The following is a 25,575-nucleotide window of genomic DNA, read 5'->3' as shown; positions in this document are numbered from 1 at the left end:
TCGGAAAAGGTTACCTGGAGAAGGGGACTGTAAATACATGTTAAACTTGAAGGTCCAAGAGAAACTTGAAATCAAGGTCCTATCTCCTGATTCAACCCCACTTACCTCTGTGCACAGCAGACTCTAAGCACATCAACAGATAGGAAAGCCTGGCTTCCCGAGACCGGGGAAGGTTCTCCACGTTACAGCGGTACTTCTTCAGATCACTTTTACAGGACTTTGCCAGCGAGTAACTGACTTTGTAGTCTTGGGCGATGAGCTTCTGGCGGGTGGTCAGCGCATCACGACACTGCAGGAGACACATTGGGATGGTGGCAGAGAGCTAGAGTGGCTGCGAAGTTCTCAAGTTGTGTTTCAAAAGACAATTGATGCTTTAGAATTCATGCGTTTAAGCTGGACTGCAGTTAAATTTCATTTGTCTCATAGAAACCACACAGTTAATGCACGCCGAGGTCAACAGATCAAGGGTTTTAAAGGCAGCAGCTCTCCGCAGAGCACTTCTTAAAACTGCACATTCATCCAGCTTTTTGTGAAGAGCTATGCCTGAGAGCATGACTCATTCTCAGTAACTAGGATCAGTTGCTGACATTTATCCCAGCTGTGGTCCATGCTCACCCCATGCCCTCAAGAAACAACTTTTTGCAGTCGCATTTACAAAACAGTGTGTACTTTGGATTTGTTGTACAACGTGCCAAACAGATGAGAGCAGATAAAGCCATCTAACCATGGGAATTTCTAGCCATTCGCCACAACCGGTGAGGCTCAGGAGAATGCACTGTGGCCAAACCCGAACCCGGCAGCTGCAAGAACAACCCTCTAAGTTTCAGCCAAAAAAGGGCCTGTAAAAACCCTGCCACGCTTTGTAGCTTTTGGTTTGAATTATACGAAAATTAAATCCAAGGGCAGCAGATCATTTAAAAATAGCTCAGACCATTCTCAGTCCGTTCTCAGACCATTTGAAAGGAAGGAAAATTGTGCACGTGGTGGGTGGGGAGAACAGGGAGCAATCTCAGCACAAGGAACAGAGAAGCCCTATCACCCTCTCCCCTTCCGTACATCAGGTTTCTGACTTTCGCCCGCCTCTCCTTCCCATACCTACTCCAGGACCTGAAAAACATATATATTCCCGCCCCCTCCTTCAGGCTTCCCATCTCTGTGCCATGACTTGGACCTTGGGACTGGACAGACAAAGCTCGGGACACAGGGAGGTACAGGCTGGCAGATACCTCATCCTCCAAAGCAGGGAAGGTCAGGCACAGCCAGGGAGCCCAGCCCGGTGAGCAGTTTTGGATTACCCAAAGCAAGCCACCCACCAGGCAGCTATTGGCAGCTACATGTGTACGCAGCAGCTGATGCCATCAGCAAGGAGGGATTTTTTACTGGGTAACAGCTCCTACAGAGCTAGTGACTTTGCAAACGGTCCAACCTTGGCAGCCACAAGAGTGACAACTAGATTTTGTGTTCCTCCTGCTCTGCAAACTGCACCCTCAGAGCATCCACCCCTCTTCTCTCCCTACCAAGCCATCTGCTACGGCTGTGTCTGACCTCTCAGCATCTTATACTCCTATCTTAGACAGCTGACCATAGAAAAGGCCTCTCAAAAAACCCCACCGTCCCCGTTACCACCAAAACCAGGTTAAACAAAAATAGCGGTCCATTTCAGTACCGTGCTTGTACAAAATGAAGCTTTGTTTCAAGCCCACAGGGATCACACTCTCAGTTTTGAATTTGTTAATTGGAACTAAGCTTTCAGATAGCTAATATATTTAAAGAAAAGGAAATGAGTCTGATCCCTCCAGGCCTCTGAATTGGACTCGTTCAGCAGAGCCTCTCCAAGGAGGGCTTTACAGATATCCATCTTTGTATCCTTTCAGACAGATGATATATTTCTGTATAATCCCCAACGCTATGACGCTGCTGCTGAAATCACTGAAGGCATCACCGCCTTCCCAAAACGCCTACACCAATGCAAACCTTTCAGGTCTGGCTTTCCAGAACAACTTTTTTTGTTGTTGAAAACAACATCTTCAGGAAAAATATCAGGAAAACATCAGTAACTGAGCTGTGCATCTTTTCCCACAGAATTTGCTGCTGAACTCATAGTAAGACACTCATAGCCCTGAAACCAGAAGCGAAATACACCCAGCTGCCTGTGCTGAGGCATTTGGGCATTTTTGTTTCTAATCTGTATGCTATGACAGCATTTACTCAAGGCTTACCACAGCATGGTGCGATTTCTACTTTAAACACTCAATCACAGTGCTACCACTTGAGCTCCACGGTTACCTTCCCAAATTACCCAGCCAAAAGCTTTGATTTATTTAAATCCTTAACTTTAAAGACTGTAACTTGAGCACAATTAATTCAAGCCATCAGCACGTAGCTGGAAACACAAACATATCAAAGTAAAAGCATCTGTTAAAGCAGTCGGTTATCCAGCCACATAGATGATGGATTTTCCTTAACGCTGGAAAAGAATAATGTAGCCTGGACTGATGAATGATCTGACGATTTCTGCATTAAGGATTTGTCTCACTAAGACAGATGCCTACCTTTTCACTCATTGATTCTTCAAACTTGTGATTGAAGAGGCACTTGTAGACTCGGCCTTCCCCAGCCTGAGTCTGTGAAACAAACCAGAAACATTCGCCATTAAAGATAAGACTTGTAATGCTTAATGAGCAGGATAAACTACACCTCAAGAGATTTATTTTTAAACCAGAAATATATTGAAGTTAATATTTCAAATGACAGTGATAGCTTCTATACTACAAAAATCTTTGAAATTTTATTACATTAAAACATATCTGGTTGTGTTCCATCACCCTTTTAGTGAGAAGCCGCTCAGCTGATACAAGCTAATTGGGACTGAACAATGCAGCTTTCCAGCTCATCGCTCCAGGGGCGAGGAGTGCTGCGAGGAGAGTCAGACCAGGCTAACCTTGTGCAACAGCTTACCCACTGCCAAGGGAGCAGCCGCTTACCTTTGTTGCCTCCTCCCCATCACACCAGCTCTGATGCCCATTAAACCATTTATAGCAATTCAGTTCATTAACCCACTGGAAATAACGCTTGTTTGTTGGGTGAGTGAATTTAACACCAGATTTATTGCAAAGTGACAGCTGCAAGGTGTCTGTTTTCAGTATTGCATGATCTCACTCAGGTTCCACTCTACCGTTCCATTCCTCCTTCCAATGGGGTTTTGGGTTTTTTTAAAGGATTACTGTAGAAGAGAAGGCAAGAGGAAACTACTCACATTTTCACAAAATCGTTCTCTGTCATCTCGGCATGCAAAGTAGAGATGCCGGTCCAAGTGGAAGTCATCCGAAGAGAGTTCAGCTACACGAAGAATCGCTTTCTTACACTGATCAGAAACCTGAACTCGAGGATCAGTCTCTTCCGCCTCTTTTACCAGGCCTTTTTCCAGGCAAGCCACCACCTCTCCTTGCGAGTGGGCATCCTACATGAGAAGGGCAAGACAAAAGCTGTAACCAACCACTTATGTTAACAAGTTATGTGTGATTCTGCATAAGCACCACACAAATTAAGCGACAAACTTTCTACACAAAGACTTCCAAAAGTTCAGCCTAAACTACATTTACATTCAGAGGAGGCAACAGTTGGTAGCTGTACCATCCACACACTTTATACATCACCATCCTGCTGATGGTCACCTTGAAATCCCCCCCTCCAATGCTCTGGGTTTGTTTTAATGTCACTTAATGAGATTATCACTGCTTAGTCACACTGCTCAGAGCAGTTTACCAAAATGGCCAAATTATCTTTAATCTGACATAGCTCTCTTCGCACCATGGCAACAGCAAGCAACAGCAGCACGTTAAGAACATACTTGGAGGAGAGAAAAATCATAGTTCCTCCATGCTGAGATGAGCCTTCAAGTTTGGGTGGTGATAATCAGCGATGCCATAAAGACCACAAAGGAGTTTTGACCAATGTAGGCTTCTCAATGCTAATTCCTCCATTAAGAGAATTTAAAAAACAAAACAAAACAAAACAGCATTCAAGAGTAGATGAAGTCTCAGACAAAGCAGTTCTGGCCCAATACTGTACGCCCCGTCTTCAGGCTTGCAGGACAGTGAACAACTTTGGACTATGACCAGCGAGTGGCAATAAACATAGAGAGCCTGTGCTTTGTATGAAAGCCCAGAAAAGGCAGGACAAAGCTGATCGAAGTTCCATTTAGTTTCCTACATCCTTCTTAAGTGTTTCGAAAGGGAATTGTTCCCCCTTTACCTCTGTAGAAGGACTCTTTCCTCTAAAAACAAGAGCTCTTCTGAAGCAGGTCTCTCAAGGCTTCTGCAAACTTCTGTGAGGACCACCTTAAATTATGCCATTCTGAGATATTGCTACTCAACTTCTATCAGATTATCTGCTGTGTACAAGGCATGAAGATTTGCACACATCTGAGTCACTCAACCTGGCATTTACCGTAACCATTTAGGAGCTCTCCCTTCAGCTCGCTCTGTCAAGTAGGTTCATCCATTGCTGCTGCGGCAGCATGAGTAAGAGAGCAGTCTCCATAAAACATGGCCATGGTCTATTCAAAGCCACGTAACTTCCAAACCTTTTTGTTCTGACATTGTCTCCTCGGGCAGGCAGCCTTTGATTCCTGTTCTAACTCTGCGACACTTGGAGCACAAGCAGAATTGGCCAATGACAAAATTGTAAACATAACCCAGAAGTTTAATCAGTTTAAAAGGGCTAAAAGTAGTTTTCCCCTTAAAAAAAGCCCACTACACATCCCAAAACTCCGTATTTTGGTTTGCACTTTTGAGTGGGAACTGGCCAACTCCACATACTGGCCAGATCTCAGCTTCTTCGAAGAAGTGTAATTATATATCAACAGTCCCTTCAGGGCTGAACCCAAAAGGGATCTGAGGAATACTGGTTAGTAGTACGCTCGCCACATTACTTAAAATTGTCATTTATCCATAACCACGCCAAACACAAACACGGTTCTGCAAATCCTCGTGGTCAGCCATAGGCAGTAATTACAACTGAGGAGCTGGCAAGAGGAAATGATTGAAAACAACCATTTTAAGCAGTTTTTTGCTCCAGCCTAGGTGAGGGTGCAGCTGGGAGCCAAGGCAGGCCAAGATTACTCTCAGTCACCTGCAGCCTCCCCTCACGTCCAGCAAGGAGGGCACAAGACAAGCTCTTCCTGCTTGGAAAATCAGAAGTTTCCTGGTTTCTTGCAGCATGGGTCTAGATTCCTGGTCAGAGTCATACTATATGAAAGTAAACCTATTTTTAAGAGTCCAGTCAAAGTGGATTTCTATATGCTGGATGCTGATTGTTTACTGCTGCAGGGACGCAACATGAAATGACTAATTTACTGCATTACTTCGCAAATGCAATTTTTACATTTGGGTAGATCATGCTGCAGCGCTGCTGGCTCTGGTGCCCTGTATTAGAGCAATTTTAAAACACGTCAGACTTAACAGAAATAGAAACACAAGGGAACACAGCTGGCTCCAAAAAGATGCAGTCCTGCACTCCCCTCCTACCTCCAAGCATTTCCATGCCTTCTTGTGATGCTGTTAGTGTTCCTGTGCCCACTTGGCACTGTTTGGGAGATTTACTGACCTCATCTGAGGTTCGTTTTCAGGCAGATCAGGTCCCTGAGCACTAGTACTGACTAATTAAGCCAGTTTAAGGAGGTCCTAACTCTTCATTTCTTCAAAAGTGCATGAAGGCAGCCATGCTACTGGCCAAACAGAGTATAGACGGAACTTTATGGATGTGGTTTAGAGAAATATCACTTCAAGCTTTAATTACAGGCTAACACGTACTGTATTTATGATTGTACATCTCTTATTGCAAAATGGATGGGAAAACAAGTGTGTATATTGCTGCACTCAACTGTCTTTTTCTAAAGCAGCCGGCAATCAGAAGTTTGACAAGCTCATCCTAAGGATAGCAGGACAGCTTTGACACGCATTTGTGGTACCAGCATCACGTCGTGCCTCTACACCACGCAGAGCCGCCTGTTACCACCTGCACTCTGTGTGCCACCAGTCCTGTGGGGCTACCTCAGCTTTGGAGGCAACAAAGTCGAGGGTTGGCATACCACAGCATGAGTTCTCCCAGTCCTGCTCCAGCACTGGTGCGTACAAGGGTATGAACACCTGCTGCAGCTCTGCTGTGGAATGAATCCCAACAAAGCTTTTCCTCTATCTATTACTATCCTTCCTTCCACCCTGTTGTTGGAAAAACTCCCACCTCAGAGTTGAAGGCCTCTAAAAGTTCACTCCACAAGTCAGGACTCCCCAAAATTGCTGCAGGGGCTGACAGAGTCTAGGTCTCATTTCTTCAGTGCAACACCCTGAAACACCAGAGATTAAATCTAGAAAACATACATGTTTCTTGGAATTGTCACCTCACCACCACTATCAATCTTAAGCAGAGAATTTTAACTGCAAGTTATAAAGAGGTGTTAAACACACTAGATAATTATCTAGTCTGAAGTGCCTTGAAACTCTGCATAGTTTTATGAAAAGATACAGTTTAGATCCACAAAGGATACAAGCAGCTTTCCAATACCATCCTATGGCGCTTTGAGCCACAAAGAAATGGAGCTAAGTTCTAAATGTGTCCCAAAGCACAAAGCTTTGGGAGATTTTAATTCCGATGACTGAAATTTAAACTCCAGGCACATGGCTTTAGGCCACAACAGAATTAAAAACCTTGTCCTTACTATTCATTTTCCATCAGGGAATTCCCCCCACCCCCAGTATAGTTCAGGCTTTGCAATTCTTGTTTATTCTTTTGACATTTTCAGAAGCTCCTGCAGAAAAAGACTTTTTCCATCTGAAACCTGACGTGTCTCAAGTTCGTGACTGTTTTAAGCTTGCAGAGAGAAGCTAGAAAAGTGAATGGATAAGACTATAAGAGTCAACAGTAGAAAGGAGCAGCAGGTAGACAACATAACCTTGTCTTATCAGCACAGCACCTTGCGCTGAACAGCCGGAGCTGCCAGGCTATGGAAAACCACCCAGCTGATCTATGGGACATTCCAGTTCAGCACCCCACCTGGCTAAACCAGACACCAGGGTTATGGGGATGGCTCTTGGACTAGCTCATGCCCAGTACTCCAGCTGATAGTACACTGCTATAATACTACACTAAGTAAACACAGACCGAGCTGGATGTTACCATCTCTGACCATTTAGACTCGCTTCCCCCCCCCTCCCCGAGTCCCATACTTCTATGAAACTAGGGAAAGAGCAAGAGCAACTGTACTCAGAGCACTTAGAGGTGAAAAAAGCAAGAAAGCAATGGTCTCCTAATGTTTCTTTTTTTAGACATCTGAAAGAGACTATTATCTGCTGAAGTACTACAACAGATGTGTAACTGACACTTATGTAGCCTTCATTATGGCAAATAATCACCTCCAGTTCGGGCACCGTGGCTAAACCCAGCACCCAGGCAACTACACACTCACTGCCCACTAGTTTGATACAATTCTGGACATTACCAGCATCAGGAAAGCAGCTCGTTCTGGTAGGCAGCCCAAGAAAAGCCCCGTTGCAATTACCAATTTCAAATTAGATTCCCATCACATGAAGACAATGTCAGGGCACCAAATTCACTATAAAACACAACAGAAACTGGAAAAGTGACTGGAACTACTATTAAATATTTCTCCATTAACCAGAATTAAAAAAAAAAACAAACACACAAACAACAAACCACCCCACCACTCCACAACAGAGGGGTATTACAAAACTTAATGCTTTCAAATGACACATCCACAGCCTTTCTGCTTTATACAGCAAAATGAAGCCTACTGCCAGGTTGAGATTTCCATGCTGAACTTTATTACTCCTACAGAGCAGAAACCCAACAAGAAATGTGGAAAAGAAAGCACAGGAAACACCACATCAGAAGCAACAAACCCAGCGGGAACAGAATTCAATTAGGAAGTAGAAAGCAAGCTAAAACAACAAAAAGGAAGTACAGAAAAGGAGAATGGTTAGCTAGCAGAGGGGCTTCAAGAAGCAATGTAATTCCAGAATACCTAGTGAAGCGCGTTTTACTGATAAAAAAGCCAGTTTATCCCAGTTACTGTGATGAAACTATCATGCTGCAATCTACTAGCTGCCTGACGTGGATGGAGTTAGTGGTCTAGCAGGGCTTATTTCCATATAAAAAGAGAGACAAATCTCTTCTCCCATCTTCCTCCTCAGCTGTCCAGGTCCTATTTATTAAATTCAGAGTTACATTCAGTCACACAAAGGGGTCACGACTGCTTCTCTACAGGCAACTCTCAGAAGCTACAGTATGGAAATAAAGCCTGAACCACCATCTGATGGGAGTAAATTAGATGAGATTTCTCCAAAGCAGAAAAGGGCTAGAACAGAGCACCAACAAAAGAAATGCTTGCATAGCCATTTATAGCTGTTTCCATAGCAGTACAAAATACTTCAATTGCTCTAAGTGCCAAGGATGACAGCGTAACAAAAGAAACTGTATGACAGGCTGCGACGCTTTCACAAACCAAGGCAAAATATTCTGGGTTGGGTACCAAGAAAGCGAGGAATATGCATAAAGCGCACTAACTCCCATAAGAGGTTGGGTAGCGACTCGCTTTGCCGTCCCACGGAAACTTGGTGGCCCAAAGTTTGCGTTCGTTTCCCTCCCCCAGATGCCTTGTGACCTTAGTGCCCCGGTCATCCTCGTCCTTCACCCATCCTACCTTCCACAGCCCGCATGGGAGGAGATGCACAGTCACGCACACAAGCCTGCAGCGCGGCTTTCATTTCTGCCACACCAGATTTGGCTCATGAAATCCAGGCTACTGTACCCCTTCCGTGCTACCAGAACTATTTTAATTTCTTTTAATTCGATCAGGCCACAGGTAATGTGTAGATGTGACAGCCAGGACTCCTGTTACGACACTTCTGATTCTATACTGGTGGTTAAAAGCAATTTCTCATTTCATAAGGTCCTTCAGCCCAGGATTAGAAGCAAGCCTTTACCTTATGGAGAAAGCAAGTTCCTCAGCTGCCACCAGTTTGAACCTGTGGTGCCTGCACATTCCTCCCACTTCCACAGTTGCTTTTGTTCTTGAAAGCAAGTCCTTATTTTCCTGCTTTCTGTTGTTCAGCTAAGTCTTCTGGAATACACTAGTACTTCAATTTAACACACCACGAATGGGAAGGCTGCTTACAGCAGTGAATATCTCAAACTAGGACCTTTCTTTTTTTTTTTTTAAACCTAAGAAGTGTATATTTTTTGTTAAATCTTTTTACCTTCTCAGTAATAGCCAATTTAAGAGACTAATTCTTAAGAACGTAAGAGCTATAATTTTAAAGAGCACTGTAAAAAGATGATATAATTTTAACTTTATCCCTAAACATAAAAAATTACCGTAAAGGCAGCCATTCATTCCTGCAGCACGACATAATTGCTGCCTGCATTGGCTACGCTGAAGTAGGAAGGAAGAGACAGAGCCTTCAAAAGAGCCCCATATCTAGTCACCGCAAACTTCTTTGTGCCAAGCTCCGCTTAAGTCTCATGTGGCAAGAGAAAACCGATTTATTTAGTAAAAGCAGTAGAGTATTAGTCTGTACTACTAAAAATATGACATTAGGTACTACTACGTGCCCTTCACACGTTTTCAAGTGGGCAGGAGAAAGGGGAAGCGAACAGATAAAAGCTCTTGATCCAGTCTATCAACCACAGCCTGCGAAAACAGAAAGGGTTATCGCACCATGATAACCTTCCTGCGTCAGACCCAACCAGACTCTGAAATAATCCTGGCAATAGGTCTGCTTAAACCCATTGTTTGGATTCAGCGTATCGAGTCGAGCCTGACAAGAGCGTGATGAAAAAGACAACTCCCTACCAGCTCACCTGCGGTGCGGTAAGGGAAGGAAAGACAAATGGAAGTCATCTCTGTGAACAGCAGTCCCTCAGAGAGGAACAAATACATATTTATTACAAAGGAACTATACGGAATCAGGACATCACCCTTTTCACAGATATTAGATATGCCGTGTGTTCTCTCAGTTGCAAGTAAGGCAATAGTACTGTTGCAGAGTCTCCACATAAGTTTCTTTAAGTGAATGACTTTTACAAGCCTATCGACAATCTCCATGTTCTCTGAATACCTTTTCTCCAGGTCGAATGCTGCCACATTTCAGAAGATTGATGTCAGCCTTGCAGTCATCCATGAAGCCACAGATCAACCGATAATCGCTGAAGATAATGGCTGTCATTTTAGTGATGTACTGATGGCACTGGTATTCAGTGATGTTGCCTCTGTGATCCACCAAACATGACACCAAGAAGCCTTTACCAACTGGTTCATCGGCACACTCCTTGATCTGTTTAAGAAAAAATAGAATAAAAATACAGTGGCTGCAGCTACTGAATTTAACCTTCTTAAAAAAAAAAATCCTCGAAAAAACTTGCATCTGTAGCTTCAAAATCTGCTGGCAAAGAAACCCTCTAGGCTTTAGTTTGATTTTCAGTAAGTCCGAATACTTGAAAATATTTCAGAAGTGAGAAATACCTCATGTGTGCCAGTATCTGAAGAAAGCAAACGCAGCGACCTTGAGGATTATAAACCCTCCTGCTCAATAATCATCTTTCATAATAATCACGTTGAACCCCTGCAATCAAGTGGATTTGTAGGAAAAATGCTAGTTTGACAAACCTTTATTTAGAAAACTGAGCGTATTACTGCATCACTAAATCATACTTGGACCCCCCATTAGCCACCTGACCTCGTACAATATAACATTTTGGCTAGGAGTGAGACTGATTCAAAAGGCAACACAATATTTATTGAACTGTTTATAACTTGCTGGAAGCTGAAAATTACTTAGAGGAAAATCCTCAAATTCATTTTTATCAGGCTCTTATAGGAACTGATTGTTGGTACTAAACCATTTTACCCAGTGGTCTAAAAAAAAATAATAATAAAAAATCATGGCTAACAAAAGCTGAAAGCTGTGCAGGGACTGGAAAAGCAGTGTACAGGAGCAGACAGGTCCCCAGTATAAATCACAGCCTGCGCTGCTCAGGGAAGCAGACAGTGAGGCCACAAGCGTCACCTTTGGAAGTAAAAGATGCAGGCAGTTTTGACAGTGGAAGGGGAAAACACAGTTGCTTATCAGTTAAGGATGCTCCCTAAGGAATACTGTGATAGGAGCAGTGCAATGCCTTGCTCCAAGGAGTACCAAGATTACACAGGCTCTTTTTAACCCTGGGAAGCCCATGTTGAAATACTTGGCCGGTTCCGGGCGTCTCCAGTTCAGGAGTATGCTGAGAACCATGGCCACAATGCCGCAGAAAGCACGCGTGACAGCCAGACCCCAAAGTTCAGTAGTGACAGTTTTTCAAGCAATAGATACATGGGTTGAGTTGGTGACATCAAAGATTTGTTCCTGTACACATACTGAAGGGCTCATCAATCTAAAGGGAGATCCACGGCCATCAATAATCCAGGCAGGTTCCAATACCAAGCAAGGGCAGTGCTACGGGAACAGACTGGGAACCATCTTACCAGTTCTCAAATAAATTGAAATCTTTATACTGGAAATCGTAAAATATGAAGAGGTATCTCCAGAAAGATATATTTTAATTCAAACAAGAATTAACTCGGGGCATGCTGCGACAGACTCACGCAGGTCAGACTAGACAAATAAAACAGACCTCTCTGCCTCAGCTTATGAGGCCATTACTTTCTATATAACAAATAAAACAGTATTTTAAACACCATTATTTGAAGGCAGACGTAGGCTGGTAGAACATTTTGTATTTATTCTATATAGCTATTAGAGAAGCATAGTTACTAAGGTCAACGTAATTGTTATAGATAAGGCATAAAATACATTTTGAAGTGAAAACACATATGATTCATTGCAGGGTGAAAGGGAGAGAGTTGAGCAAGCTTTCTCCGAAAAACTGCGTCTTGGGTTTGGTCCTACTTCAGGCACCGCCAGCCAAACCAGCACACAACGGCCTACGTGCTGGTTTTGGAAGAGCCCGGCTTTGGCAACAGCCCCAGGGCTCCATGGCTCGAGCCTCTGAAGTGCGTAAAAGACCAAGTGATCACGTTATTGCCTGGCCACTTCTGAAGCAAACACCGTTACCTGGTAGCCAGCTATAAAACCAGATTAAAACTATTGCCAGAACTTATAAAAATCATAACAGCCAAGAAAAAAAAAACCAAAATCTAAATCTGTGTTTAGCTGATAAAATCAAAGGGACACTTTTTAGAACATACCCAGCTGGGGCAGTCACCAATTCCCAAATGACTTCTGCTAAAAAAAATACTCTTCTAGTTGTATTTTAATAGAAAGCAATACGTAAATCAGAGCTCAGCCACCCAGCAAGAAAACACCTACCTGTCAATGGGAATTAAAGCAAAATATTAATAAACTAATACTATATGTTAGCAGTACATGCCCACTACATAGTTAGTTCTAAAGAGTGTTGTAGAAATACCTTTAAAAATTAGCAGAGTGGTTTATGCACCTGCCTCGGTATTAAATATCAGAAGATCAAACACATAAGATTATTGTTCTTTATCCAACTTTTTTTTTCTTTAAGTTGAAACCACTCATCAAGTGGCAAAATATCAGCAGTTCACGTCATCATTCACCACAGTTATAAGAGGAATGGTGGTGGTTAATATACAGCTAAAATTCTATATACTCTTCCCACTGCTTTTAGACATCATATCCCAGATTTAGAGGGCATCATTTACAAGAATGCCAGACTGTCACTCTATAAAAATGCTAATTAAACAGACTATTAAAAGAGCATTTTCAAGAATCACAGGATTGCCCAGGTTGGAAGGGACCTTTCAAATCATCGAGTCCAACCATCAACCTAACTTTGACAAAACCCATCACTAACCCATATCGCTAAGCACCACGTCTGCCCGGCTTTTAAAAACCTCCAGGGATGGCGCCTCAACCCCTTCCCTGGGCAGCCTGTTCCAATGCTTAATAACACTTTCAGTGTAAAAATTTTTCCTAATATCCATCCTAAACCTCCCTTGGTGCAACTTGAGGCTGTGTGCCCTTCACCCCCTGTGAAGGGCAGGTCATGCCTATCAAACCTAATATCCTTCTATGATAAGGTGACCCACTTAGTGGATGAGGGAAAAGCTGTGGATGTTATCTACTTGGATTTTTGCAAAGCTTTTGACACTGTTTCCCACAGCATTCTCCTGGAGAAACTGGCTGCTCATGGCCTGGACAGGTGTACTCTTCACTGGGTAAAAAACTGGCTGGATGGCCGTGCCCAGAGAGTGGTGGTAAATGGAGTTAAATCCAGTTGGTGTCCAGTCACAAGTGGTGTCCCCCAGGGCTCAGTACTGGGGCCGGTTCTCTTTAATATCTTTATCAATGATCTGGATGAAGGGATCGAATGCACCCTCAGTAAGTTCGCAGATGACACTAAACTGGGCGGGCGTGTTGATCTGCTTGAGGGTAGGTTGGCTCTGCAGAGGGATCTGGACAGGCTGGACCGATGGGCTGAGACCAATGATATGAGGTTCAACAAGGCCAAATGCTGGGTCCTGCACTTGGGACACAACAACCCCATGCAGCGCTACAGGATTGGGGCAGAATGGCTCGAAAGCAGCTTGACAGAAAAGGACCTGGGGGTGTTGGTTGACAGCCAGCTGGATATGAGCCAGCTGTGTGTCCAGGTGGCCAAGAAGGCCAACAGCATCCTAGCCTGTATCAGGAATAGTGTGGTGAGCCGGACTAGGGAAGTGATCATCCCCCTGTACTCAGCACTGGTGAGGCCCCACCTCGAGTACTGCGTTCAGTTTTGGGCCCCTCACTACAAGAGGGACATTGAGGTGTTGGAGCGTGTCCAGAGAAGGGCTACAAAGCTGGTAAGGGGTCTGGAGGACAAACCTTATGAAGAACGACTGAGGGAGCTGGGGTTGTTTAGCCTGGAGAAGAGGAGGCTGAGGGGAGACCTTATCACCCTCTACAACTACCTGAAAGGAGGTTGTAGAGAGATGGGGGCTGACCTCTTCTCCCTGGTGACAAGTGATAGGACGAGGGGAAACGGGTTCAAGTTACGTCAGGGGAGGTTTAGATTAGATATTAGGAGACATTTTTTCACTGAAAGGGTTATTAAACATTGGAATAGGCAGCCCAGGGAGGTGGTGGATTCACCATCCCTGGAGGTGTTTAAAAAAAGGGTAGATGGGGCACTTAGGGACATGGTTTAGAAGCGGCTCTTGTCAGGGTAGGCTAAAGGTTGGACTCGATGATCTTAAAGGTCCCTTCCAACCTCAACAATTCTATGATTCTATGTTTCCTCTTGTCCTATCGCCTGTTCCTTGGGAGAAGAGATTGACCCCCCCTCGCTCCCAAACTCCAAACACAAGGTAACCCTTTGATGCAACCTGTTTTCCTTCCACTGTTTCATCTTCCAGCCTTCTTGTATTAAGTATTTTCTTCATCTCTCCTTACGCTAAATAATGGTTTCCCACTAATGCTATTCTTACCACAACTCAGCTGGTGCCAAGCAGCAGAAGCAGAACCCTATCAGGCCACGAAGAAAAAACAATCCATTACCCTTCAACTACACAACTAATTCCCAAACATTTGGAGCCAGGCTGCTGGTGACACCCTCAGTTTCTTAGGCCTTTGTGCATTACTCTCAAATGAAAGCTTTGTAAAGAATGGGGAACCACGTAGGCGATTCCATCAAAGCTTGGGGAACCACTCATCTTAAACCTGCTGTGAGCACTGACATATTCCTCTTGTCTAATAAGCAAGTCTGCACCACTGAAAGCTAGACCCATGGAAAATAAAACTCCCAACATGAACTGGGGTCAGAGAGACAATCTGCTAGTCATGCAACTGATTGTCTTTCAAGAAAACTTAATTTAGAAGCCACAACGGGGCCATCATCTAGGGCAAACTATTTTTTTTAAAAAAACAAGTTTACAGGTAGGTGAAGTTATTCTGGTGGATATACAAATGATGTTTTTCAGAGCACGTTTTCATGACTGAATTAAGCCAGAGGAAGTTCCTAACAGAAAGTCCTTGGAGTAATTAGACTTTGAGCCTCGAAGAAGAAAAAAAGTTGATTAATCATCTGATGTCTATGCGCTTATCCTCTCTGCTAGCAAGGCACAATCCAAAGCCAGCCTCGTGCTGAATTTGGTGGAAGCCCTGGCTACACCAACACTGCTACAATTGTCCAAGCCTTGATAAAGAGGGGACAAATCCAATCCACAAGAGACTTCTGATAAAAGGCCAGGTAAGAGCTGATGGGTTGTTAGTTTATCATTTCTGTCCCTGGCCTCTTTGCCTGGCACCACTAAGGTAACCAGCTTGTACCCAGCATGTAAGACTAGAACTTAGTCAAACCCAAAATATTATTTGCACATTAATTCACCAACACAAAGAAGTGAAAAATCCTTAGTGCCACAATAGCAGCCATGCCTTTCTCCTGGCTTACCTCTGCAATGGTGGACTTGCAGACTTCTCTGGCCACGGATTCAAACTTTGGATCTGTAGTCAGGTTCAGTTTGTAGTTCCACAAGAGCTGTAGAGAGAGCATTTGTAGAAAAGGGGGTTTAAGAGCCTCCCAGGGAGGATGACTAATATTTTGCTTCAGAAAAGAATGAAATACCATTTATTCCCAATCTGTATCATCACTTTCTACAGCGCAACAATCAAGGCAAAGTCTCCCTGACAACAACTTTTTGTCCCTTCATTTCTGCAATGACTTCCACACAAATTCAGACTGTTAAGTCTCTCCGCAACGTCATGAGCTGACTCATTAAAAGCAAGTACGAAATTGTCTTCATTAGATATAACCAAAAGGATAAACCAATGAAAGCTGTAACTTGATGCCTGCTGCATATTTAGCAACGTCTTTACCCCGCCACACCTCTGTGCCATGGCTTGTCCACCTCATGCAAATGATTAACAAAAATGAAGTCCTCAATATGAGCAGATTTCATGCTGAAAAGCTAATAGAAACCTAGCAAAAAAAAAAAAAAGGAAGAAGACAATGCAGCTGGTCCCTTATTCACTTCAAGTCACACTCTGCAGATATACACACATCCCAGATGTCCTCCTCAGGCACCACGAAGTAAAAATACAGTGTAAGATAGCAAAACCCCAGCAAATTAATAGCTGAGATGTTGCCCAAGAAAAGCTCTATTACTTACTCTGTTTTTCTCTAGGAACTTAAGTTGCATTTAAACTTTTTTATTAATGTAAAGATTAAATAGTTTTAAAAATTAATTTCAAATACTCTGCCTTTGTGACAAAATCAAATCAATATAGAAAAAGATAGACCGTTTGGCCGAACTTTATTTTGAAGTTTCAATTTTCACAAAACGCTAAGAAAACACATGCACAAGGAAAGCAGTTTTACGTCATCCCCAAGAGGGTGGAAGCACGCACAGAGAACTAGAAACAGAATCAGCACAGCTGCACTGCCTTCCACACCTCATATCACGGAGTTGTGAAAAGTTAAACAAAGGAGATGGTGGGATCCTACAGGATTTCAGAGGGAGTAAGATGTTGGAAATATACAGGTTTAATAGAAAAAAAGTGAATAAAGAGGGAACCTGTCCTTGCAGGGTGCTGTAGACCTCTCCCAGCCAGGACAGGAAGGACAAGAATGAGGGCCAAGAGCATAAGAATACACCTCTGCATTTGTAATCTCAAAATTTGGAGTTTCAAAGTGAGATGCCCTCCAAAGGAGCCTTCCCACAGTCAGAAGGAAGGTTAAACTTGCAGTTTAAAACCCCAGATTCTAGTGCTAGGGAATATTTTCCCAGGAGATAAGCTGTTGTATTACCAAAGACCGCAGTGAGAGCCAAAGATGACATCTGGACATGAGGCATCTCTCTGCGGTCCAGCTTTTGATCACTCCCCTTCAATTTCTGCCTGGCCAAATGAGACTTTGCCCACACTTCCGATTCCTGAATGGCTTCTAGAATCCACAGCAGCCAGATTATCTGCCTTCTGGCAGAGACACTGTCATTTAATCCAGCAGAGGAAAGGTCCAACTTTGATTTCTAGAATTCTCAATTCCTTCTTCATTCAGGTGATTGCTGTTGGCACATTTAAATGTCAGGTAGATACATTTTAATTACTGAAGTTTTCTCTTTTTCAAAAAAAGAAGAGACTTAAACAGAAACATGATGTGCCCTTCATCTGATCCAACCTTGCATGACGGAGAATTACAGCTGCCATGAAGTTAGGCAGCGCAGTGCTAAAAGGTTAATTTATAAACACAGTTGGAAATTACTAGTTGTAAAGCATGGCTGGGTTTCATTTCTGGAATATATCTTCCAATAACAAACCAAAATACAGCTTCTCAAGCATCTGAAACCAAGAGGCACACGCTTGTCTGTGTCCAGGGCTAACCAAACAATTAAGGATCTTGATAAGGCATATTCTAACAGAATGCAAGTGAGAAAAGCCAAAGGAAACCTAATACCAACATTAGCTCTGATGATTTTTTTTTTTAAGAGTCTCGGGATTTGACGAGTCAGCCTGACAGCCTGAAAACTGGCTAACAGTTTGCTCACTGTTAAACACAGTGCTGAGAGGAAATCTGTTCTAAAACCAGCCAAGTGGTTCAAACTGCCTCTAAATATCACACCCCCACAGCATCTTCCAAACGAGTCTAAGAATTTAGCAGCTGTGAAAGTAATACAGAAGGCTCCAGCAGCTGAAATTAAGAGTTTAAATTCAGTACTGCTCACATCTTTCCCAAAAGGAGCGCATCACATTGCTCCCAGTAACTCACGGGAACCACCCCCCAGCTATAAAATAGGAAAGATGTCTGCTGTCCTCCTCTGATACAGAAGTACAGTTTATAAAGCTCTTAGATATGTTCCACTACGAAGTCTCCAGTAAGACCACAGTGGCTAAACTGGGTTAAAGAAGTCGCCTTGTGTACTTCTTCCACGGGCCAGCACGGAAATCCAAACGTGTCCTGATTAATGCCTTTTGCAAACTAACAAACTGTGCAAAATACCTAAGGCTGATAAGGAATCCAAGCTGCAGATGCCCCAGCTAGAGACTGAATAAAAGAAAGCAGTACTTACGTGATTGCAGTCTGAAGAGATTTCGTTATCTGGCTGAAAAGAGAAAAAAGGAGCATCAGTTCACTGCTGATGTGGTGTATTTCACATACAGAAGAGTCAAAACTTATAGAAACTAACATACTGTCAACTCATTTTCATTGTAAGAAACAGTCTGACATAAGCAATTGGAAATTTTAAAACCCACATAGTAAGAGCGATAATACCCAAGTAACAAAAAGATCGAAATAACAGGTACTTTTGACACACCGCTGTCTTAACTCTACAGAAGATAAGTGGCACAAGAGTAGCAGCATTTATGTAGATGCTGCAAAAACGTTAACGAATGTGCTTGTGTTTGGCCCAGTTGCCCAAACTAAGAAGGCAAAAAAGCATCTGTGGGAAAACAAAGATTTGGCAGTAAAGTTTTAATGAAAAATAACTTTCATGCTTGCACAAAGGAGAGAACTAGGACTCGCTTCCCTCCCCGATCAAAGTGTTTGTATTCCCCATTTGAGAAGCAATGTCTTTTCTTTCACCTGGACATGAAGGGACTGCTCCAAAGCAGCCCTGAGATTCGCACTTTCAACCACAAGAAGCCAGTAACATCCAATATCCACACATCATTTCAAAATATTCACTATGTTCTTTATTTTCTAGTAAGGAAGGTACTGCTGTGTCCTCATGACAACCCAACCGCCAAGTCCTAACGTGCGGCCTCCACCAGCCCAGCGAGCATGTTGGAGAGAAACGCCCACGCTCCACAGGGAGCTGCTTTCGGAAGAACTCGGGCTGCAAACCATCCTGTCCTCCCTCCAGCCGAGTAGCTCTCATAACTGAGAGCTCCTAGAAAAAAAAAGTTAATCATACAAATCCGTATCTCATCGCCATAGCAAACAAGCACAATCGCAGGACAAAAATCACCCGCCCATCGTGCCCACAGAAAAATCAACCCTGACTCACAAAGTCTCCGCTTCCACTGATATTGAAGATGCCAGACGCGTTCAAAGAGCCACAGGCACTCAAAATCACTAAAGCTTAAACACACCATTGACACTAACACATTAGACCTCAGATATATGACATAAGAGAAGTAGCATTTCATCAGTTTTGGAAGGAAAAAAAAAAGTTTTTCAGAGCACACATGTGCTGCTGCACGATGTGTTACGCCAACGCACATGCCATTGCTGCTTTCAAAAGCACAAACACAAGTTTATGGGGAAAAAGAGAGCATGGGAAATGTTTCCAAGTCCTTAATTACAGCCATTATTAACTAAGAGCTTTTATTTTGTATAGCGGGAAGTGGCAGAAATTACCTCTCCGCTTAGAACATAAAAACCAAAATGGTACCTGAAGGATTACAGTAATTAATTGCAGTTTGGTCAGACTGCCACCATCTAAAACCATACCTCCCGAAGTAATCATCAATTTGAACATTAGGATACCAACTATTTTTTTTAAAGGCTATGAGAAGTCTGCTTCTTATCCTCATACTGCAGAATTGATTTTCACAACTGAAAACTAAGATGACATCCAAATTACACTACTTTAAAGCAGCCTCTAAGACCAACACTACCATGGCTTCCAAGGCAGTTTTTCCTTACTTTTAGGCACCCATCCTAATCATCTGGCACCAGACGGAGGTATTAGACTGAGCTAATTTCAAAAGCTGAGAGTCAGAATGCCCTCCACTGAAGTTGTTGTCTCAGTCTGAGTCGAGGATAGTTTATAAAAATATATAGGCTAGCACTGTAATTCTTCTCCAGAGGACAGGACTTACTAACGCATCTGCAAGCAGAAGAATCTGAAAGGGCCAGAAAGCACTCTCCCAAAACCCTTCTTTTGGTTGCTTCAGGAACCTTTGCTTCAGATCCACCAAAGATTAAGGCTCAGTCTTTCTGAGAAGATGAGCCCAAGAAGGTAAGAGACTGGTTCTCACTGACTTGGGAAGCTTGAACAAGCTTTTCTTGAACCACACAACATTAAAATACTGCACTTTGAAACACCAGCCTTCCCTGGGCTCTGTGGCAAACCTCAGTGCTGAGAAATCAAGCCTTATTCTTCTGAGAAGAGTAATGGAAGTTAAATGGGATGTTAACTAAGCTTTAGTACTGCATACATTCGCAGTTCAGTACTTAAATATGCAAAAGCATAACATCTAGCCAATAATCCTTCACACAAGGAACAAGATGACCACCTGCTAGCTAAAATCTGTGATCCTTCTTCCCTCTCACCATTGTAAGTGTAGGAGAGGTGGGTTCAGTGGCAATATTGACCCGCTTCTCCCAATTTCATTGAAGCAAAAGGAGAAAAATAACCCTTTTTTTTTTTAAATCTTGTGTCTGAAGGGCTGAATTTGAGGAAGGGGAAGAAAAATCTCCCCAGCACAGCCTCCACCAGTTCTGCCTGCCTTAGGCGACAGCCTGTGGCCCTCCCTCCGCTACATCCACCCAAGAAACCTTCCCAACAAGAACAGTTGCAGAACAATATCCTTGTGCAGTAAGAGTCAGGAAAAAAGGTAAGTTTCAAATTACCACTAAGAGAAGCTGAGGAGCAAGAAAAGCTGCATTGTGTCATTCCCATGTGGCGAGCCTGAGGAACAGGGATGCTCAGAGGGCCCCCCGGGGCAGGAGGAAGGAGGAGAGCAGCCCAGCACCGCCTACTAGTCCAGGCATTTTAGGAGAGGAAGCTGATGGCAAGGACGTTCCACTGATTAGCGAGGAGAAGGACTTTTCTTACAGCTCCTAATTGAAGGATTAAAACCAGACTTTACTGAAAGTACATGTGCCTCTGGGCTCACAGCAGCTTTCTGATATTTAGCAGCTTCGGTGGGAATATATTGCCTCCCTTTGCACTTCTCTAAAAAGCTCTCCAAACTCCTTCACACACTAACACTCACATTCCAGAGTATGAGCACCACTTCCTACCTCCCAGGAAAAGCAGCATTTAGCACAAGTACCAGCTATAAGAAAAGTTGAACAGAAAAAGCATTTCCTTCCATTCAACCACGTACAACAGGCACAAATCATACCGCATTAGTATTGTGAATGCTACAAAGAAATTCAAAGGTTTGTATGAAGTCATATCACCACCAGACTATGAGGTCATCAACACCAGATCTCAACTCACTGAAACAAGCCGTGACAGCCATCCCTTTCTAAATCTCTCTGCTTCAGCAGTGGTATAAAGTAGGTCAAAACTATACAGCAAATGAACAACCCACCACCACAACCCAGGCCCAAGGAGGCACAAGGCATTGGCGTTCTATCTTCAGAAATGGACCATCATCATGCTGATTCCCAGCAATACTTATCTAGTCGTAGCCACATCATGAACCAGTTTTATGTATCACTATCTAGTGAAGAGCACACTGCCTGGGGTGCAGTTAACGTCACCCCCACAGCTTGAGTCAGAGCCCCTTTCAGCTGTGTATACAAACCAAACTGTCTTATTCCATCACAGCCTGAAAAAAAAAAATAATTCACACCACTGGATTTTGAAAAGCAAGGTAAGAATCCTAATCAGCTACTGTGGATGAAACTCAAGGTCTTGGGAGAACTCTCTGCAGAGATTATTTTAATCACCAGCAGCTTCTTGACCTTCCTTTCCTTTGCTCCCTTGCAAATGGCATGCAAATATGAGAGTCTGAAGTCAACCGCACAAATGCCTTTATTCCCAGATTTTAACCCCTCCTTAGAGCAGAACAGGGGATGACAGCAGACATTTCCACTATTCTTTTACAGCAAGAGTAGCTGTGCACTTGCTGAGAAGTAAGGACTACGCATCTCCCACATACTAACTATGGATAATCTTCAGGCATTGAAGACAACAGACTTTGGACCCGCTCAAGCAAAAACCACCCAGAACCAGCATGGAGCAAACCAGCAACATAAAAAGGCAACTGGCTTGCGGATGGGAGGAACCCAGTAGATGTTATCTCCCTAAAATCAGGAATGGATCTCAAAAAGATCAAACAAGTCAATTAAGAAAGGATGTTAATTAAAGCAACTACCTTCCTATGAAAGAGGGTAGGCAGAAGTTCAGCCAGACTGTGGGTGTTCCCCAGTTTATTGGGCTGTCCCACGTACGATACACTACAGAGCACGATGCATGCGGATTCACAGTATAGGCAGCTCATGGATCCCAGCCACCACGGTGAAGTTTTCCACTCTCGGCTAAACAAAACACATTTATCACCAATATCTGTAGAGAAACAGCAGAGCAGGTCTGCTGACCCAGGAGCTTCTAATGAGGAGGCTACCAAGCTGATAAAGGGAAAACTGACTCTTAGCTGTGTCCTTCCACAGATAACTGCAATCCCTCTGCACCGAACACACCCAGCCGGGACAGCAAACTCACAATAAAAGCACTTCAATCCGCAGCTACCAAGCTAGACTTAGGACGCCAGAAAACAGCAGAGGCTAGATGCAAGGTAGAGATCAAGGAGAGATCTGGAGGAGCCATGCTCCTGCAAACCCGATCCCTTCCCAAGGCAACCACGAGAAACGATGCTGCAGAAGAATCTGTGGAAAAAAGAGCAGACACAGTAGTCTAGGCAAGAAGCAACACAGCTTTTGTAAAAGAAGAAAAACCACACGCGACACAACCAGCCATGCTTCAAACCTACTGAAACATCCCGGAGTTCTGTGCCAACGAGCATATGGCTACAGTAAACCATCCTCACACATCCTGTAATCCTAAAGGAGTCATGTGTGATTAAAAAAAAAGTTAAAACCAGTGATAATTTAAGTTCAAAACAGATGAGAAGATTTCGTAATTTAATTACATGTTTAGTGAACAATAAAAGTTAAACTTGTTAAACTGAGCTTGAAATACTCTAATGCCAGTGAACTGTTAGTAGTAAAAACAAACCCAGCGTTGTCACGTCAGCAAAAAAATCTCCATGCTTATCATTCATGCTTTGAAAAAAGCCAGTCTGAAGCATGGTACTGTGCAGATATCATGTGCCAAAGTTATCAAGCTCCTAGCTTCCGTATGCTTTGCTTATTTCACACAAATATTTTTTTTCCTCACTTACAGAGAGCCAAAGTCTGCAATGCTACAAATCATTTGACCAAATAATTATTTCCACATTGGTTAGGCACTCCTAGTTTATGCAAGCTTAATAACTCCAGTTATACACAAACACCCAACAACCGCCTCCAAAACACACACAGAACTTTGTGTACAAAAGTCAAATTCTCCTGACCAGCAGCAATTTCTTCAGCCACCCCACACACACAAAGCTCAAGTAGCAAATCACCCCAAACACCAAATTCTGCAACTGTTTTAAGCAAATTGCAGATTCCACAAACTTTTCCACCTATGCTAACATATTATATCCTCCATGGGTATGAAACCATTAAGACCATTCAGAAAGGGTATCACAAAGCAAAAATCAAAAAACCCGAGCACAACACATTGTGTGTCCCTTGGGCCCCGCAGCCAAAGAAAAAGCAGCCAAGGATGACTCTGGCCTTCTCCACCCACACTTTGAGGATCCAGTGTCTTTACTATCTGCTTCAAACACCAAGAAAGTTCAGCAAGTCTTACCCTTTCCTATGTAGCTTTGATAAGAAGTCAATGGAATTTTACAAGTTGTCATGTTTTGCTTTTTTCACAGTTGCTTGACACTAAAAAAAAAAAAGTCTTCAGCAGACCGCATGCCCTTCCTCTGCAGCAGAGATTTCTCCCACTGCAAATACCATAGGCAGTAAACCGCCAGAAAATGCTCAAGTTTTAATTCGCATGCATCAAAAGCGACCACAGATGACGGTGCAATTAAAGAGAACACACCGATTCCATTCACCTAACAAATCAAACCTCTCTGCTGGTTATTTCTTACCAGCAGATGCTGTGCAAAGCTGCAAGGCTGGTGCTTGGATGCCTGGGGCCGCAGAGCTGCTCCATGCGAAACAGCCCGAAACAGCCCTCTCGGCACAAGCTACTCCTGTCCCGGCTGCTTCTGTCTCCCCCCATGGGGGACTCTCAAGCCCTTAAGCCCTCTTAGCCGGGACCTTTCTCATTGCAATGCTGATCCACACATCACAGCATGTTCTAACACTCAGCACAATCAAAGCAAACTCGTCCCAGATGTTTGTTTGTTCTTCCCTTAGTCCCCTCTCGTCCTCCTCTTAGAGGCTTTTCCAGACAGACCTGATGCTTTGTGGAGCAAGACAGACCCTGAAATTACGCGTTTGCCGCAGAAGTTTGGCAGCGCTGCTACCAGAGCTAATGTTTCCCATAATGCTCCTCCACAACACAGCTCCACTACTAAGTACAGCGTCGACACCGAGCTGCAGATCCAGACAGGAGGCTTCAGGATTTGCTCCTGGAAAGCTCTCTCACAACTCTGGCAAAAAAACTTAAAAGACCAAAAGGCATGCAAGGACGCTGGCAGTGTCACAAAGGAGGAGGAAAGGAGAAGCAGAGCTGTTAGAAGAGTAAGGTGAAACCACAGAAGACTGCTTAACCCACTTGATACCCCACCGACCCAGGTGGTGGGGAGCCTGACATCTTCCTCACCCTTGCCGCTGGCTCCTGCGCGCCAACAGAGTCCAAAACTCAGCAAATAACAGGAAAGTGCTCTGTCATTTTAGAGTTTTCTGCCAGGCTAATACGAATGGGCTTCTGGAGGAGTCCCACCAGCACTGCTGGGGAAGCACAGCAGCAACTCCACCTGCAGCATCAGCCAGCCCATATGTCTATTTAATCTATGCTGAGGCTACCTTCCTGGATGACTCTCTGCCTTAAACACAACCAGAAACATCCCAGAATAACTGAAGAGTATTCCAGTAGAGAGGTAAAATCAACAGCATGGGTTGCAGCAGTACTGCAGTGTCTGCTGGGGGATCCAGAGGAGAAACAAGCGAAGAATAGAGAAAAGAGGCCCCAGCAAACCATTCCAGTGCAACAGCTAGTAAAAAGCCATTATTAAATACGGTAATCATCTCTTAGTATGTCAAATTTCATCACTTATTCTCAATAAAGAGACTTCACATCTCTTGACTGTACATACTCTACAGCGCTGCAGGTTGAGCTTAACTTGACAGAAAGCTTCCAAAATGCCACCAAGAGTGTACAAGCAAGCTTTAGTTTTACACAAAATAAAAGGTTGTTGTACATGGTGCGGCAGAGCCCCTGGCTCCCAAGAGGAGCATGTTGCCCTAAACATACTCTGCTCCTCAGAGAATAACATTTTGGAGGCACGCAGCCTGCAACTAGAGAAATCCTTTCTAAATTAGCTTTGTACAGAAGCTAAGAAAGAAGTTCGTACCCAAAGCCCCGTGTCCCAAGGCACAGGAGAAGCGCAGCACTTAAGTGCAGGTTTCAGAGCAAACTCTGCTTACTCATCTCTCCGCTCCCACCACTTAATGAAGTGTGATGCTGCAAAGCAAAGCAATCAAGCTCCGGCATTCCCCACTTACAGGCCGCTTCATTACACTCCCATTGCTCATGTGCAGGAGAATATCACTAATCACTACCAGGCTCCCCCACCAAGGGCTCTTGCTTCA

At 43.6% G+C, this 25,575-nt stretch overlaps 1 protein-coding gene across 1 annotated transcript in view; it reads right to left on the bottom strand.

Moving 5' to 3' along the window:
- GLG1 (golgi glycoprotein 1) overlaps positions 1-25,575 on the bottom strand; it is an 84,955-nt gene that overhangs the window by 27,307 nt on the left and 32,073 nt on the right. The window contains exons 2-7 of the mRNA XM_074583276.1: positions 18,086-18,118; positions 15,472-15,558; positions 10,137-10,352; positions 3,257-3,460; positions 2,553-2,624; positions 106-289 (exon numbers count right to left, since the gene is read on the bottom strand). Coding sequence (XP_074439377.1) covers positions 106-289; positions 2,553-2,624; positions 3,257-3,460; positions 10,137-10,352; positions 15,472-15,558; positions 18,086-18,118 — 796 coding nt within the window. The remainder of the gene's footprint in view (positions 1-105; positions 290-2,552; positions 2,625-3,256; positions 3,461-10,136; positions 10,353-15,471; positions 15,559-18,085; positions 18,119-25,575) is intronic.

Source organism: Larus michahellis, chromosome 4, assembly GCF_964199755.1.
Source record: "Larus michahellis chromosome 4, bLarMic1.1, whole genome shotgun sequence".
In the NCBI taxonomy this organism is placed as follows: domain Eukaryota; kingdom Metazoa; phylum Chordata; class Aves; order Charadriiformes; family Laridae; genus Larus; species Larus michahellis.
Note: the sequence above shows the minus strand (reverse complement) of the source record. Positions and strands in the feature narration are given on the sequence as shown.